The sequence below is a fragment of the Podarcis vaucheri genome (genome assembly GCF_965113315.1).
Source record: "Podarcis vaucheri genome assembly, chromosome: 12".
Classification (NCBI taxonomy): domain Eukaryota; kingdom Metazoa; phylum Chordata; class Lepidosauria; order Squamata; family Lacertidae; genus Podarcis; species Podarcis vaucheri.
The window spans coordinates 45580790-45596171 of record NC_138750.1 but is presented as its reverse complement, the minus strand read 5'-3'; the positions used below and the strand labels follow the sequence as shown (position 1 = coordinate 45596171).

The 15382-nt window shown below is 38.6% G+C and overlaps 1 protein-coding gene across 5 annotated transcripts in view; it reads left to right on the top strand.

The window, feature by feature from the left end:
- EPC1 (enhancer of polycomb homolog 1) overlaps positions 1–14649 on the top strand; it is a 55923-nt gene extending 41274 nt beyond the window's left edge. For 2 of the 5 annotated variants that reach the window (XM_082193756.1, XM_082193757.1), the window contains 6 exons: positions 555–907; positions 10426–10544; positions 11694–11835; positions 11955–12318; positions 13278–13341; positions 14409–14649. In XM_082193756.1, coding sequence (XP_082049882.1) covers positions 555–907; positions 10426–10544; positions 11694–11835; positions 11955–12318; positions 13278–13341; positions 14409–14486 — 1120 coding nt within the window. In that variant the 3' untranslated portion in view covers positions 14487–14649. Of the gene's footprint in view, positions 1–554; positions 908–10425; positions 10545–10592; positions 10712–11693; positions 11836–11954; positions 12319–13277 lie in introns of those variants that run through there. The other 3 variants (XM_082193758.1, XM_082193755.1, XR_014212614.1) reach the window with 3 other exon arrangements.
- Positions 14650–15382: the final 733 nt, after the last annotated feature.

Sequence of the window (15382 nt, the reverse complement as noted above, 5' to 3'; positions counted from 1 at the left end):
ACTATAGGCTGTCTAAAATTATTAACTTAATTTGTTCCTTTGCTTCCTTTTCTGTTTTGCCTGTTCAGTTCCTAATCAAATGTAAATATGTCTTTAAAAGACACTGTATCCTCATCTTTGCCCATTCAGAATTCTGTAGATCTGCCAGTGCTTTTAATTGTAATTTTACAGTAATTTCTTAAAGATTTCTGTAAGGCATTGTGGAAAACCTGATAGCAAAAGGGTGATCCAGCAACTACATTAAAAATACTTTATTACAAATAGAAGTGACATGTTGAAATAAGTTATTTTATCACATTGACTTTATTTCTTTAATAATAACTTAAGTCTTTATGCTGACTTGCTCTTTCACATATGGCCCTTAACACAATTCTTTATGCTTCAAATGTTGGAGGTCTTCTGAGTTAACAGTTGATTTGGAAAGTTTTGTGGCAAGATTCTCAAATTTTTGTTTCTGCTTCTTTTCCCCCAATGTGGCTGATATAAAAAGGGGTTGGGTTGTAAATGTCACTTCAGCTTGTATGCTATAAAAACAACAATCTTCCCATTTTTAGGGTGCTACTGGACCGAGCCTATTCGGAGAACAACAGTGCATTTTGCCAGCTGGATTCAGAAATGCTTTCTTCACAACTACACTCGTCAATCAATCAATTTGCCAATACCTCAGAAACAAATACCTCGGACAGATCTTTCTCTAAAGACCTCAGTCAAATACTAGTCAATATCAAATCATGTAGATGGCGGCATTTTAGGCCTCGGACACCATCCCTACATGACAGTGACAATGATGAACTTTCCTATAGGAAATTACACAGGAGTGTAAATCGAACTGGCACAGCACAACCCGGAACCCAGACATGCAGTACCTCTATACAAAGTAAAAGTAGCAGTGGTTCAGCACACTTTGGTATGTTGATTTTGACAAACTTAATACTAAAATTGTCTTTGGCAAAGATGATCCAACTTTTTAGCTCCTCCATGTCTTTCTCAGCTATTAATTATAGTTTACATTGTGCACTTAAGTGCAGTTGCTGAAATTCTCAGCAGCATAAAGTCTGACAAATCTCTCCTTCCATGCAGAATTAATTTTGTTATGACTATTTGACATTCTTTATTGATTTCAGCAATTTAGCTTGCTTTTTGGTGGGGATTCTCAAGATGGGATACAAAATTAAGAATTAAAATGTAGCATAAGAAAACAGCAAAACCTGAAAGATGGGGGCAGTTTAAAACCAGAGAGCCAGCATTATCCATGAAACAGCTAACCATGAAAAGATCTGCCTACAAACATTCTTAACTTTGACTGAAAAGTTCAACACTCTCAAATATTTTTAGTCTACCAGTAAAAAATAATAATTTGGTAGTAGCTATTAGCCTAATAGACAGTGATGCCATAACACCTGCTGTACCAGATCTTAAGGAAATCATCAAATTGTACAAAAAGAAAATTACTCCCCTGAATTAACACATGTGGTATACTGAAGCTTAAACTTTGAAGTCCACTGTTTAGACTAACAGGTATACAACTTAAGTAAATCAGTACTATCAGTAAGTCAAATAAAAATTGTTTTTCCAAAATGTACACTTGTACCAGGTGAACAGCTTGAAGATACTGCTTGCATCCTATTCAAATAGCTGTCCTACAGAATGATTTCTGGAAGTAGTTGCCAGAATTGAAGATTTACTGATTAACTGTGTAACTTGCAAATAGATAATAGCTGTGGAATGTTTATGGTGTGATCATAGTATACTTGTCCCTTTCTGATACAAGACTCCCAGAAGTCAACTATGGTATTTAACCTCTGTTGAACTCTTCAGTAGCAATGCATGTTTGTCTCTTTGGGAAAAAAACAGCACTCTACCATTGTGGAATAAAAGAATATCAACAATGTTGTCCCTAGCAATTTTATTAAGATATTTGATGATCTAATTACATTAGTCATTCATGGCATTTATCATCAATATTTATTATCTCTGTAGTCATTCAAAGTAGTGTTGGACCTAGATAAAGTTTTATTAGTGGTTTCCTTATTCCATTAGGGCCATGTTATTATCCATTCTAATAGTGAAAAGAGTTTGTCGTGCAAATATGGTCCCAAATATGTACTTGTGTGGTTATTGCAGCATAGTATTGGGCTATCACCTTGTGACCTACCAAACCAAATGTACCCCAACAGCCATGTCTTACTATTCATAAGCAGCAACATCAGGATTTGGTGGGCTGTGCATGTTAGTTTTGATGAGTCAGTCACAAATTGTACTGGGCTGTTTTAAGAGAACCAAATTATGTACAGGCAGTGACTGTTTTAGGTGTGTCCAAATGATGTGTGGGTACTTTTCGACCTGGGAGAGGGCAGAACGGGAGCAGGACATGCTTATGCCCGCTCTGCTGACATGCACAGGGCCAGGAACGGAACCCATGTGCAAAATGGTTGTCACCTGTACAATGTGCAGGACCAGGTTCATCATACCTGGAATACCAATCTCTGTTATACTTAGCATTATGCCTGTGGCATTCCTTTGCTTTTTAAGGTTCACTGAGCAAATCATAAGTGTGCAAAAGTATATAGTATTAAAGTATATAGTATTAAAAGGAAATGATTTCCAGCCATAGAAATTAACTGTGTCCTTGGGTAGTTGCTGGAAATCTTTATAGTTGTCTACTTACCAGTGTGGTGTAGCCAGTGTGGTGTAGTGGTTAAGAGCGGTAGTCACGTAATCTGGGAAACCGGGTTCGCGTCTCCGCTCCTCCACATGCAGCTGCTGGGTGACCTTGGGCCAGTCACACTTCTGTGAAGTCTCTCAGCCCCACTCACCTCACAGAGTGTTTGTTGTGGGGGAGGAAGGGAAAGGAGAATGTTAGCCGCTTTGAGACTCCTGAAGGGGAGTGAAAGGCGGGATATCAAATCCAAACTCTTCTTCTTCTTCTTCTTCAAACGTTAGCACCCAGTTGAATAAATATTTAGTCTTGCCATACCTTTGACTGTAGTTGTAACCAGTGGCTCTGATTTGCCCAAGCAATAGTTGCATATATTTACTGCTGCAAAATTTTAAATCTAAAAGTTGACAGTAAGGTCTGAGGTTCTTTGAAGTCTTAAGATAAATGTTATCTAAGAATGATTCATAGGTGGATTTTTGAGGTTGGTACAGTTGGCTGGCTTTGATGCAGCACCATAGCCATGGTTTGATCATTGAGTCTAAGTCTTGGACTTGTTAACTCTTCGCTCCACCCCACCCCCTGCCGTATTCATTTATTTTTCTTCCTAAAAACTCTGTTTATATTCTCCGTATTATGTTACCTTTAGTTTTCACAGCCATGAACCCTTCTGAAATAGCCAAATATGCAAAGAGATTCAGGGCAGCCTTTCAGGAATACGGTGTGCATTGAGCTCTCTGCAGTTTAGCTTCTTAACTGAAGCTTAGCTAACACTATAGTCGGTGACAAATAGTAAAAACCATGATGATTGATGGGTAAACCTCCTTTGCCCTTGCAACTCTATGCTTGTGCTTTGATCATTTCCTAAGAAGGTTTTGATTGAGAAGAGAGCATTTGTTGACAAGTAAAGAGTTACTTGGGTTGTATTTTTGTTTAGAGTGCTGGTTAGAAAAAATTAGCACTATAGAAATTTTGTAGAATAAGGGAAGAAGCTTGTCAGGCCACTGCAGTAACCTGTATAGATAAGGACAGCTTCACCGTTGCATTCTAGACTTGTTTCAGTTCAGCCTAAGGTGGCACACTTGCTGACCAGACAATCTGCCATGGTAGAGAACAAATCAGCATGATGAGTTGGGGATACTTCCTACTAATCTAATTGTGTGGGAGTCTGTGTTCTCTGTAGCAGTGATGATGTTGGATTTAAGAGTGGATCTGCTTAGCTTCAGAATGAGACAGAATTCCTAATAATCTGTCAGTTATACTTTTATGGATTGTTACTAATGTACAATAAATGGAAAATTTATGAATACATATAATAAATGGAAGTTGAGCTATAATCATTAAAAATGAGAAGCTATCTCTCACTAGAGTTCAGACTACTACTACTGTCTTGGAAATTTTGTGTTTAAATGAGAAACATCGGCTGTATGTTGAGAAGTACAGCCCAAGTTTCATAACCACTTAACTTTTGTAATATGGAAAGTAAGGATGGAGAAATAATTTATTCATTAAACTTTTCACAGCAGAGCAACGCAACACGCTTGCAGATCAGAAGACAACTCCCAAACAGATAATGTACTTATCCAGATTTTGAAATGCAGTTCTGATGCCCACAAACTTAGTTTGCAGGGGGGGGGGGAGTCTAAAAAAATATGTACTGAGTTTTTAGTGTTCTTCCAAAATATCTGCACAAAGTGAGATAGGACAAACCTGTTCTTAAAGTCCCAGAAAAACTGAAGCAGAACAAAATTAGGCTGCTCAGTCTTTTTATTAATGTATCATGTGACAACAGAGCACTATGAAGGGAAAGTTTTTAAGTAAAAGGATGTGCATGTTATGTAGCTATGCATTGAAGGCCAGGTGCCTTTTTTACTATATCATTTATTGTGTTTTACATCAAACTATGAATATTTTAAGTTTTTCATTTAAAAATCTTGAAGTTATGCTGAATTCTTATAGGAAATAGCAATGTCAGACATTAAACACACATTAAACACTTCTGGTCTTGTACTAGTTAGTGCCTCTTGTGACCTTGGCATAAAGCTCCCGTCGTTCAGTTCCAGCTTCTGCCCACCTAGCAGTTCGAAAGCACCCCCAAGTGCAAGTAGATAAATAGGTACCGCTTCATAGCAGGAAGGTAAACGGCGTTTCCGTGTGCTGCGCTGGTGCTGGCTCGCCAGAGCAGCTTCGTCACGCTGGCCACGTGACCCGGAAGTGTCTCCGGACAGCGCTGGCCCCCGGCCTCTTAAGTGAGATGGGCGCACAACCCTAGAGTCGGACATGACTGGCCCGTACGGGCAGGGGTACCTTTACCTTTATTGTAAGGCTGGCGTGCCTTTTAAATCAAACACATGAACAAGTTTATAATTTCATTGGGTTGATAGAATAGAAGTGAAAATCTTTGAATTTGGGGTGGTTTTTCAGGCACTTATAACCTATTTTGTATAGGCTAAATGACTTCCCCCATCCCATTTGTCCGGTAGCCTAATACATGGGTTTTTTGCCAGTAAGTGGCCTTTCAGAGGAATGTTAGGAAAGTAAAAACTTGTGTAGAGCTTTGAGAAGCATTATATTTTGTATGGTTTAGTGACTTGCCTGGTTTTGTAACCTTTCGTTTATTTTACTGAATCTTTTCTTTTGAAGGTGAATTTCATACAAGAGCATTTTACACATTTCAGTCAGATTGTACTATCATGGGGAGGTTCTTAAACATTGTTCTTAAACATGATCGCCATGGAGAACCAATTCTAAATGCTCCTTTTACTATACAAAAGATAAATGTGACCTAAAGTATAGCAGGGAAAATGGTAGATAAGTGATCTGTTTCTCATGATTCAATTCCAACAACCATTGTCAACAAGTGTGATTGCTTGATATGAAAGGGCCTCTGTGTACTGATAGTATCAGTTGGCATACTGCTAGTAATATTTCTCATTAAACATCATGTGCCACCTAAATTGACCAACCTGTGTAGAGTTTTTCTTCCTTGTATCATTTCAAAAGTTGTTAAGGCATGAACTGTGGATATTGCATGGAATAGTGATTCACATTGACACATGAAGCATAGCATTGAGATGTATTGCATCTCTCTAGCAGTGTTTTTCAGGTGATTCTGTAAGCTTCTCATACCTTCTTGCAGCATTACAATCTTCCACAGTTAAGGCAGATTTTGTGGCTTGCTACTAATGATTTATTGAAGGTTTCTTGCAAGAAATTAATTCTGTTATTTATGGAATATATATTAGCTGCCCAGTAATGTAGTTCTCCAGGTGGCTCATAAAATTACAGTGACAAAATACAGTAAAAACAATTAAACAACAACAACAATTTGAGCATATACATTTCCTGCAAAGAGATGTAACACCAAAATCACAATATAACTATAAAATACGCAATAAATACTCAGTCGAATAAACAATATAGATTTAACATTGTGCTTAATTGCATTTAATGACTTTAACTATATGGGTAATTAGGTCTTTATACTCATAAATGTCTTTTAATAAAGTAACAACAAAAAAAGTTCTCAAACATATATAAAATAAGTAATTGCCAATTAGATAAATTGCAGTTTATAGAGCAATCTGTTGCTCTATAAGTATGCAGAGTGACAACAGCGTAACAGGAGTCTGACTAATAGAAATCTAAAAGGTTGGCTATATTAAATATGGAAATGAGTGCACTGTGCATCCAGTTTTAAAACAACAACATATTTTACCTTTTTTATGTGGCTCTTAAAAATGAACTGCAGCAAAAGGATTATAAAATCTGCACTATAATTCTTTTCTGTATCAAAGCATAAAGCCTGGGTATCAAAACCTAAGTTTTGCAGTTTAATGAAATAATACGTCGTTTACACTATTCATGCTTTTGATTTATTTTCACCACTCACTAATGAACTGTGGAGCATGGGGAAGAGTTGAAATCTTCCCATTTCCTGCCTTGAGAAAGCATCACATCCAAGTATGCAGGTGTGGGAATTAAGCATGTAGAAATTATATATTTTTGGTGTCATGGGCTTCTAACTTTGTTGGAATTCAACCATCTCAAAAATCGAAGGCTATCAGAAGCCCCTTGGGTTTGCTCTTGAGCTATGTGGGTAGCTGCTTTAGAAAGCAGTCTCATATTTTTGCCACACAGCTCAATGGGTCGGAGTCAGTGGTCATTTATTAGGAGATTCATAGTCCATCCCATGATGTTAAAACAAGAATTTTGTCCTGTACTTGAAATTTCCCCAGCAGCTTATATAAAGCAAGCCTTGCACGGCTTTCAACTCTTTACAAGAGTAAGTTATTATCATTAAGAATTTACTTAGAAGAAATTGAGGGGACGCAGGTGGCGCTGTGGGTTAAACCACAGAGCCTAGGACTTGCTGATCAGAAGGTCGGCGGTTCAAATCCCCGCGACGGGGTGAGCTCCCGTTGCTTGCTCCCTGCTGCTGCCAACCTAGCAGTTTGAAAGCACGTCAAAGTGCAAGTAGATAAATAAGTACCGCTCTGGCGGGAAGGTAAACGGCGTTTCCCTGTGCTGCTCTGGTTCACCAGAAGCGGCTTAGACATGCTGGCCACATGACCCGGAAGCTGTACGCCGGCTCCCTCGGCCAATAAAGCGAGATGAGCGCCACAACCCCAGAGTCGGTCACGACTGGACCTAATGGTCAGGGGTCCCTTTACCTTTAGAAGAAATTGGGTGTTAATCTTTCCTCACTAATTTGTGAATGTGCAGATCTCAGAAACCCACACTTGAGTTCTTCAAAAGTTTAGGTTCTTCTACATGGCTTCCATATAATCCATATATAGGACACAGCACAGAGACTTCTGAAAGGCTTGCTTGACCTTTTGTAACTCTTGAAATCCCTGAAGTCCTCGAATACATTCTGAAATTTTTGAAGCTGTACATTGGTAGTTGTCCATTATGTCATAAATCTTACCCCTTGGCAAAAAAAGAAGTGAAAAGATTACTCATTCATGGGAGAAAATTTCACTTATATCTCAGTAAGTTGCAAAGTTACAAATACAAACATGGAGGGTGATTCAGTTGCCCTATTTGACTTGGTAGTGTGCTTGCAAGAGTGAATGAAAATTCATCCTCACAAGCAAATTTAAATATATCTGGCAGTTTTAACTGAACTAAGACTTAGTTTTCTGTACAGAATTCACTTTTACTTTTGAAAACGTTATGATTCTTAAATCTGTTGAATGTGTGTCACTTGTGGCTAACACTCTAGGGGAGTTGTTCAGTCTCTCTGCAAAGATGTGACTTTTAAGTAGAATTTTTACAGCATGTGTGGAGTGGCCCTTGGCTACCCTTACGGAAAATAATGTTCTGGGACTGTATCTACTGAGTTCAACAAATAGTGCAAGGATGTCTAGCTGTGCAATTGGACTTCCTCTCCCCACACTTACACACAGACACACACCGTCTACTCTGGAACAAATTTGGAACACAGGGTATCTAAGGGGCAGAAGTTCTTGCACTAACAGGACAACTACATTGTTATAGCCCTTTGTTTTTAAGATGCCACATAACTTTCTCCTGTGTTTGTCGTAACAAGCTGAATGCATTTATTAACCTTACTAACAAAAGTTCTTGAGGCAACTTGTAGCCTAATTAAAACAGAGCAAATAGACGAGAGTTTCTAGGGAGTGCCAGGAATATCTGCAGATTGCCTCCTGTAGAGCTCAGTATAATTTTAACAAGCTCAAATGCACCTTCAGGCAGTTGAAGAGTTATTGTTTGAAGTGTTAAAATGATGCACAATTGCGGTCAAAGTTCTAACCACATATCTAGTGGACAGGGATCCAAACAATTGTACCAAAGTTCTTCAAGCTGCAGGTGGTTTTAGGCTTGTGTTTCTCAATCAGCAGCTTCACATGCCACATGGGGGAGGAATTGATTGAACTACTCTAAACAAGCTACTTGGAACCTAACCCATATAAATGCCAGTTTGTGCTATTGTATTCCTTCAGTGTGTCATGTGAAGCTCAAGCTACACAACTAGGCAGAGAAGAAGAGATATTATTGTGAACCAGGCTTTATGTGAAAAACGTCTGCCGTCATCATCATCACCACTGCTTGCTGACTCATTGTGTACCTATATATTACTGGAGAAATTCATTTAAAAAACCTGGCAGAGCTTCCAACTGATGCATTGTTGTTACTACATTAATGTTGCAATTGCTACCAAATATTTCTGCTTTCCTCTTTAATCTCCGCATTGGGTAGAGTTTAAGAATGCAGGAATGCAAGCTGAACATCAAACAAAACTGTTGACTAATTGGGTGGACCAACTTGCTGGTGTACCCTTTAAGGTTATTTGTGGAGCTGTAGCGATAGCTTGTGTATATCCTTCTTGCCATACAATTATCAGGCTATATATATGCATAGCAATATGTTGATACAATACCTAAAAACCCCTTAACTTGATAGCAAAGAATGTCCTTTGTTTAAAAGTGTAGTTGCAAGTGAGATTCAAATTCAGTTCATGAAAACTGGTGGAAGTTGAACCCCACAGATCAGTGTCTAGGCAAGTCTTGTCTTTGTAGTATTTCATGTTTTAAATGTCTGTCCTTGTGCTTCAACCTTTATATTGTGATCTTTGGATGAAGGATGGTATGCAGATTTAATTAATAATAATAAAAAATAAAAACCTGGTCTAAATGTCACTATTTGGATGGGGGGGGGACTCAAAAGCCTAGGCAATCTTCAGATTTGTAGTAAGAGCAACACACTTGGTGATTGTTGCATATTGGCAACAGATTTGTTTAGACTTGCAGTGTTTATAGCTGTGAATTATATTTGCTGGTCAAAAATAGTGTGAATGTAGTAATACGCTTTAAGAGTTTTACAGATTAATACTCTTAACTTAATATGTGTATTAACTAGCATTGAGCGAAGTTGTGCACGACTAATTTGTTTCTGGAAACTTGACAGTGGCAGAGCATTTCTTTGTAGTTTGGAGTCTGGGTTGATAAACTAGACCATGTTCTGTATAACCAGTTCCTGTTGCAGAATGTTTGTTTTGATTTTCTAAGATGTTCAAAACAAAAATCTAAAGCATCCGAAATACTCAGATTTGAGTTTTCTACCAAAAAATGGAATCAATAAATCCTGCCAATGTGCTGTCTAGATTAGATTTATTACCTTATTCTTTATCCTAAACCGCTTTAAAAGTTGGCTGTGGAGAGTTTTTCATTAAGATGGACTGAAATGAAAACTGCAGCAAAATGCTATTCAGTTTCTGCTTTTAGAACTCTTCATAGATGAATAAGTGACATAACATAGTTTTTCTTTGTAAATCAACATAACCAGCTGTTCTTATAGATCAGATCTTGACCCACATTCTATCTACATCAGGTGGGTTAATTGAGGGAAATAAAATGAAAACCTCATAAAGCTCTCTTTTTTGAATAATTTATTCATTTTAAAATGAAATGTTCATTTGATGGGATGGAATGCAGGCATTATCTAAAATAGGAACGGGGAGATTCAAATGGATATTTGATAACTTTTCTATCTTAGTATGACGGTTGTAATATGGCAATCAGCTGTTATTGAATGGCAAGCCACATTTTTATTGCTTTATAGTGTTAGAAGCACACTTCCTTTTGTAAGAGCTGCTAATTGCAGCTCCCGCTGAAGTAGGAACACTGAATATATGTACTGAGATTCGGAGCTGCACATGTTGCATTTCCATTTTAGTATAAGGGCTGTACACACAAGGTTTATGTATTTTGATATGGTATTCTCTTATTTTATATTTTGTTCAGCATTTACAGCCGAACAATACCAGCATCATCAACAGCAACTGGCACTAATGCAGAAACAGCAGCTTGCACAAATTCATCAACAGCAAGCAAATAGTAATTCTTCTGCGAACGCTTCACAGGTGAGGGAGTTGTCTGTATTATGATTTATCCCTCATTTTTCCCACCAGGGTTCATCTCTAATTGCCAACTGTTGCCATAGCACCTTGCAACTAACCAGCAGGAAAGTGGCTTTCGCTCGAATCTACATCTTAGCCATACTCTAGAATGTTTAGAAGGGACACTACAGGTGAGTATAGTAGGCACTGCCTCTGCTCCCTCCTAACAGAAAAGAGGTGATTCTGTCAGTAATGACGTGGTATACCTGAACTAAAAAATCCAGATAACACCACTAATTTAGACTGCATGAATTGTGTGTGTGTGCGCATTCCCATCCAGCAAGCTGAGTTTCAAACTTAAACCTTGCTTAATGCAAGTGCAGGCACTTCGTTGTCTCTAGAAACTTTAAGACTACTAATAAATATAAGGAATCAGTGATGGGGAATCTGTGGCATTCCAGATGTTGCCCAGATACAACTCCATCATCTGGCCATGTTGACTGGGTCTGGTGGGATAGGGGGTTTGTAATCAAACAACATCTGTAGGGACTACAAGTTCTTTATCCCTGGCAAAGAGATTTTGGTGAGATATGTTGCACTTGGCTTATAGAAGTCTAAAGAGTTCTGTATTTCCAGATAAACTGTGGGCATGACCTTGTAAAAAGGTCTTCCTTTATTGATTATAAAACTACCAGTACTTGACTGTAAAATGTATTAGTAATGCTTGCGCAGTTCTAGCAACTTTCAAGCAATATGTCAGGGCCTTTAGTGTGGCTCCCAACACCATGGAGTTAATTCCCTCTGGAGCTTTGAAAGGCAAGGTCTATTTAAACAATAAAAATTAAGGAAGTGAAGATGCATCTGTTCATGTACATTTTTAGAGAACAAATGAGAGTATGATCGTTTTGGTAGTGTAGTGGTTTTGTTGTCATTTGTTTTGTTTATTCCTCTCTGCCTTTAGGAGACAGGTGTCCTCCTGTGGCTTTTAACATGACTGTTTTAAGTATGTGATATGATATAAACTAACCAGGGAACTGTTGAAGGAAAGGTGATCTGGACGTTTAGTAGATTATTGTAGTAGTATATGCTTTAAAACTTGCTGTGTGGCTTCTTGATTACTTTTGGTCCTCTTCCTTCTTTAAACCTGGTCTGCTTTCTGTTTGTTTTTCAAAGGGTTTTATTTCCAAGACATTGGATTCTGTTAGTGCTCAATTTGCTGCTTCAGCGTTGGTTACATCAGAACAGCTCATGGGATTCAAAATGAAGGATGAAGTGGTGCTTGGAATTGGGGTGAATGGCATCATTCAAGCCTCAGGTAAGAAGCAGCAAAGATTGTTGTGACCAGATTTTGCTTTGGATGTGTACCTTAAACCAGTAATGGATGTGATACTGGCATTTTGGAATTATACCTCTTGCGTTTCTCTTCTTCCACAGGAGTATATAAGGGCTTACACCTCAGTAGTACTACGCCTACAGCACTTGTACATACAAGCTCGTCATCAACAGCAGGTTCAACCTTGTTACAGCCTTCAAATATAACACAGACTTCAAGTTCCCACAGTGCACTGAGTCACCAAGTAACTGCTGCCAATTCTGCAACAACTCAGGTTCTGTTTGGGAACAATATTAGATTAACTGTACCCTCATCAGTTGCCACTGCAAACTCTATTACTACGCTCAATGCACGACACATACCTAGGACTCTAAGTGCTGTTCCATCATCTGCCTTAAAGCTGGCTGCAGCAAACTGTCAGGTGCCCAAGGTGCCAGCTACATCCTCCGTGGACACAGTACCAAGGTAAGCCTTTGTGTTGGAATTCAGGTTGGCAGGGAGATAATTCGCATCTGGTATTCTGTCACTGTGGCATTTGTGAGTCTGTCTCACAAGATTATCTCTGTGACATACATTTGAAACCTGCCCCTAACTTCTGCTTTATGCATCTCTAGTCTAAATAGTAAAATCTTGTAGAGGTTCTTGAAATGTTGCAAGTGGAGGCTGATCGTTTTTTGTACCTAAAAAGGACCAGACTCTGTAATACGAAAACTTGCATGCTTTGGATTGTACTGTGTCTAGAGTCTGATTACAGAGGGAAGAAAATGTATTTGAACAGTAAAGCTTTGTTTCATGTTGTCATTAATAAATTCCACGTCCTCCTGCCCCTCCCAAATTCTAAATGTGTGAAAGTAAGCCTCATTGATCTGGATGGGATTTATCTCTTAAAATTATTGGCATCCAAGGGCTTTGCTTGATTCTCTCAAGAGCTTTGGGGTTCTTTCCATATCTGAAAGTGTGTTTTTTAAATTCTCTGTTTTGAAAGTTGTTTGGAAGGGGAAGTGGGCTTGCTGGTTGCAGTTCAGAGAAACACAGGCCCAAAGCTCAGTTGGTTCAGTATTCCTACATGTATTTCTCTTTGTGTGAGATTTACAATGCAAGAATCCATTTTTATATAAACTCCGCCCCCCCCCCATTCCTGAAATATTACCCCCTGTTTTATGTTGATATGATAAAGTATTCTGGAATAGTATACTTCCTTTGAAAATTGAATCCTTGAGATAAAAGTGTACAATAACCAAAGGAAACTAAAACAATATGTGTTAACACACAAATGCCATATTAAAGATGCAGTGTGTGTTGGGGGGATCACTTTTACAATGTTGTTAAGGGGTGTGTCTGGAATTGACAGATTGCTTTGGTTCTGCTGCCCTTCCTGGATATTTATGGGTGTTTTTCCCCCCTCTCCCCTTTTTATTTCACAGGGAAAACCATGAAACAGAAAAGCCAGCACTGAACAATATAGCAGACAATACAGTAGCAATGGAGGTGACGTAGTTTCCATAGTAATGGAACTTCAGCCTTTGGGAACTTGTTTAGGTGCTATGCATCAGTAGCAATTTGAATGCAAGGGATGATGGAATGCAGCCTATTGCGTTTCCATGGCAGCTGTGGGGACTTGACAGCAATGCACATCTCTCATGCTTTGGTTTTTCTTTTCTTACTGTTAATAGGAAAGAATCAGCAACTGTAAATTAAAACTACAGCAATTATCTGTACAGTACTGCATATTTGTAATACCCTTGTATATATGTTACTTGAATACAGAACTGTTCATTTGTGATGCTTTGCACTTGGGGCTGGGGGAGGGAGGGGAGGGAGGGAGAATTGCAACAAAGTAAGAGTGTGAGAAGTGAGATTGTATAGAGATGAAGTGTCATCACATCATGTGCATGGTGCGGAACCTGCTGTTTTATCTATTTATTGTGCCGTGTTTACAGTTTTTTGTACACTGTACCTTCATTGGTTCCTGTGCTGTAGTAAATGTGTTAGGTAGCTGTGGACTCCTTGGTATTTTGTAAATGGTATTAACATAACTTGGTTCCCCCTCTGGGTCCTTGAGTTTTCTGTGTATCATGTGAAAAATGGTGACATACATACAGAATTTTTTAAAGGCATCAGTTTAAAATGGGGAATGTACTATTCAATGGGATCTTCCTGTTTTAATATCATAAGGCAAGTAACAAGCTAAAAATGAAGTCTCATGGATTCTACCAACTGACTAGCTCACAAACATGTGTGCAGTTTCTGGTACTTAAAGCACTAAAGTTATGTTGCTGCTCTTCATACAGCCCCCTCTGTTGTCCCATTTCCTTGCACACCAAAAAAAAAAAAAGGTGTCAAATCAAGTATGCAAATGGAGTCCTTACAACTGGAGTTTTTATGTTGTCTTGCCCTTTTTTTGATCACAAATTATATTTTTTTATTGTATAATTGTTAAAGACTTCATTCTTTACTTGTTAAGAAAAAGGCTATAAGGGAGAAGAATGCAGTAATTGCTGTACGTGTATCATCATTCCAGTTTCTGAAAACAGCCAGCTTTTTTTCCTTTTAAGATTCTCCAGAAGGCTGCAAGGCCAGAACCACAACTGTCGGGTGCCTTCCTTTGGAAATATTTGCCCTCTCTTCTGTGAAGAGAATGGTACTTAAGACTCTACTACTAGTGCTTTGTCAGTACCGAAGCCTGAATGCCCACTCCAATGGCGTACATTATCCTTAAGGTTTTTAATCCCACCTGGAAAATTGTGACAGAACTCTCACAAAATAAACCCAGGGCATTACATGTTGACAGACAAATGTGTGGTGTGTTTTATACTATATGGTAATTCAGTTTATTATATCTTGCCTTTTGACCTAAAGGCCCCCAATGCAGTTTCACATACTACAGTATGGCACAACTCAATTCAAAATTGAAAACGCTGTAAATAGAAAATCAAACAACATAAAAGTGGGAATCTTATAATCTCAAAAAACCTATCCTGAAGAAAATAGATTTGTTACTGGGGAATAACAGGGGTTTGAGTTGGAGTGTTTTAAACATACTAAGACATTGCCTTGTCACCTCTATGGTGGGTTGAGAATCGTCCCCACTGAAGCTACTCCAATCACAAAAAGAGCAAGGGCATCTGCAAAACTGAAGAGAACATGGGAGCAGGTCCTGAGAATGTGGCTCTTCAGATGTTGTTGGAGTACTCTATCTAACTACAGTTGGATCTTGTTGCACCACTATTGTCTCTCGGCCATTGGTCAGGTTTACTGTGGCTGATAGGAGTTGTAGTCTGGCAGTCTCAAGAGTTTGGACCAGTTCTGCCCTAAGACTTATTTCTAGGTGCTAAGTCTTTGTCAAAGTGCATACAAACTGCCCAGGATATTTGTAAAAGCAATAACTAGGTAAGTGACCAAAAGCAAAGCTGTAAATCCTAACCAGGTGAGAAAAGAACAAGAGGAGTTTGGATTTGATATCCCGCCTTTCACTCCCTTTAAGGAGTCTCAAAGCAGCTAACATTCTCCTTTCCCTTCCTCCCCCACA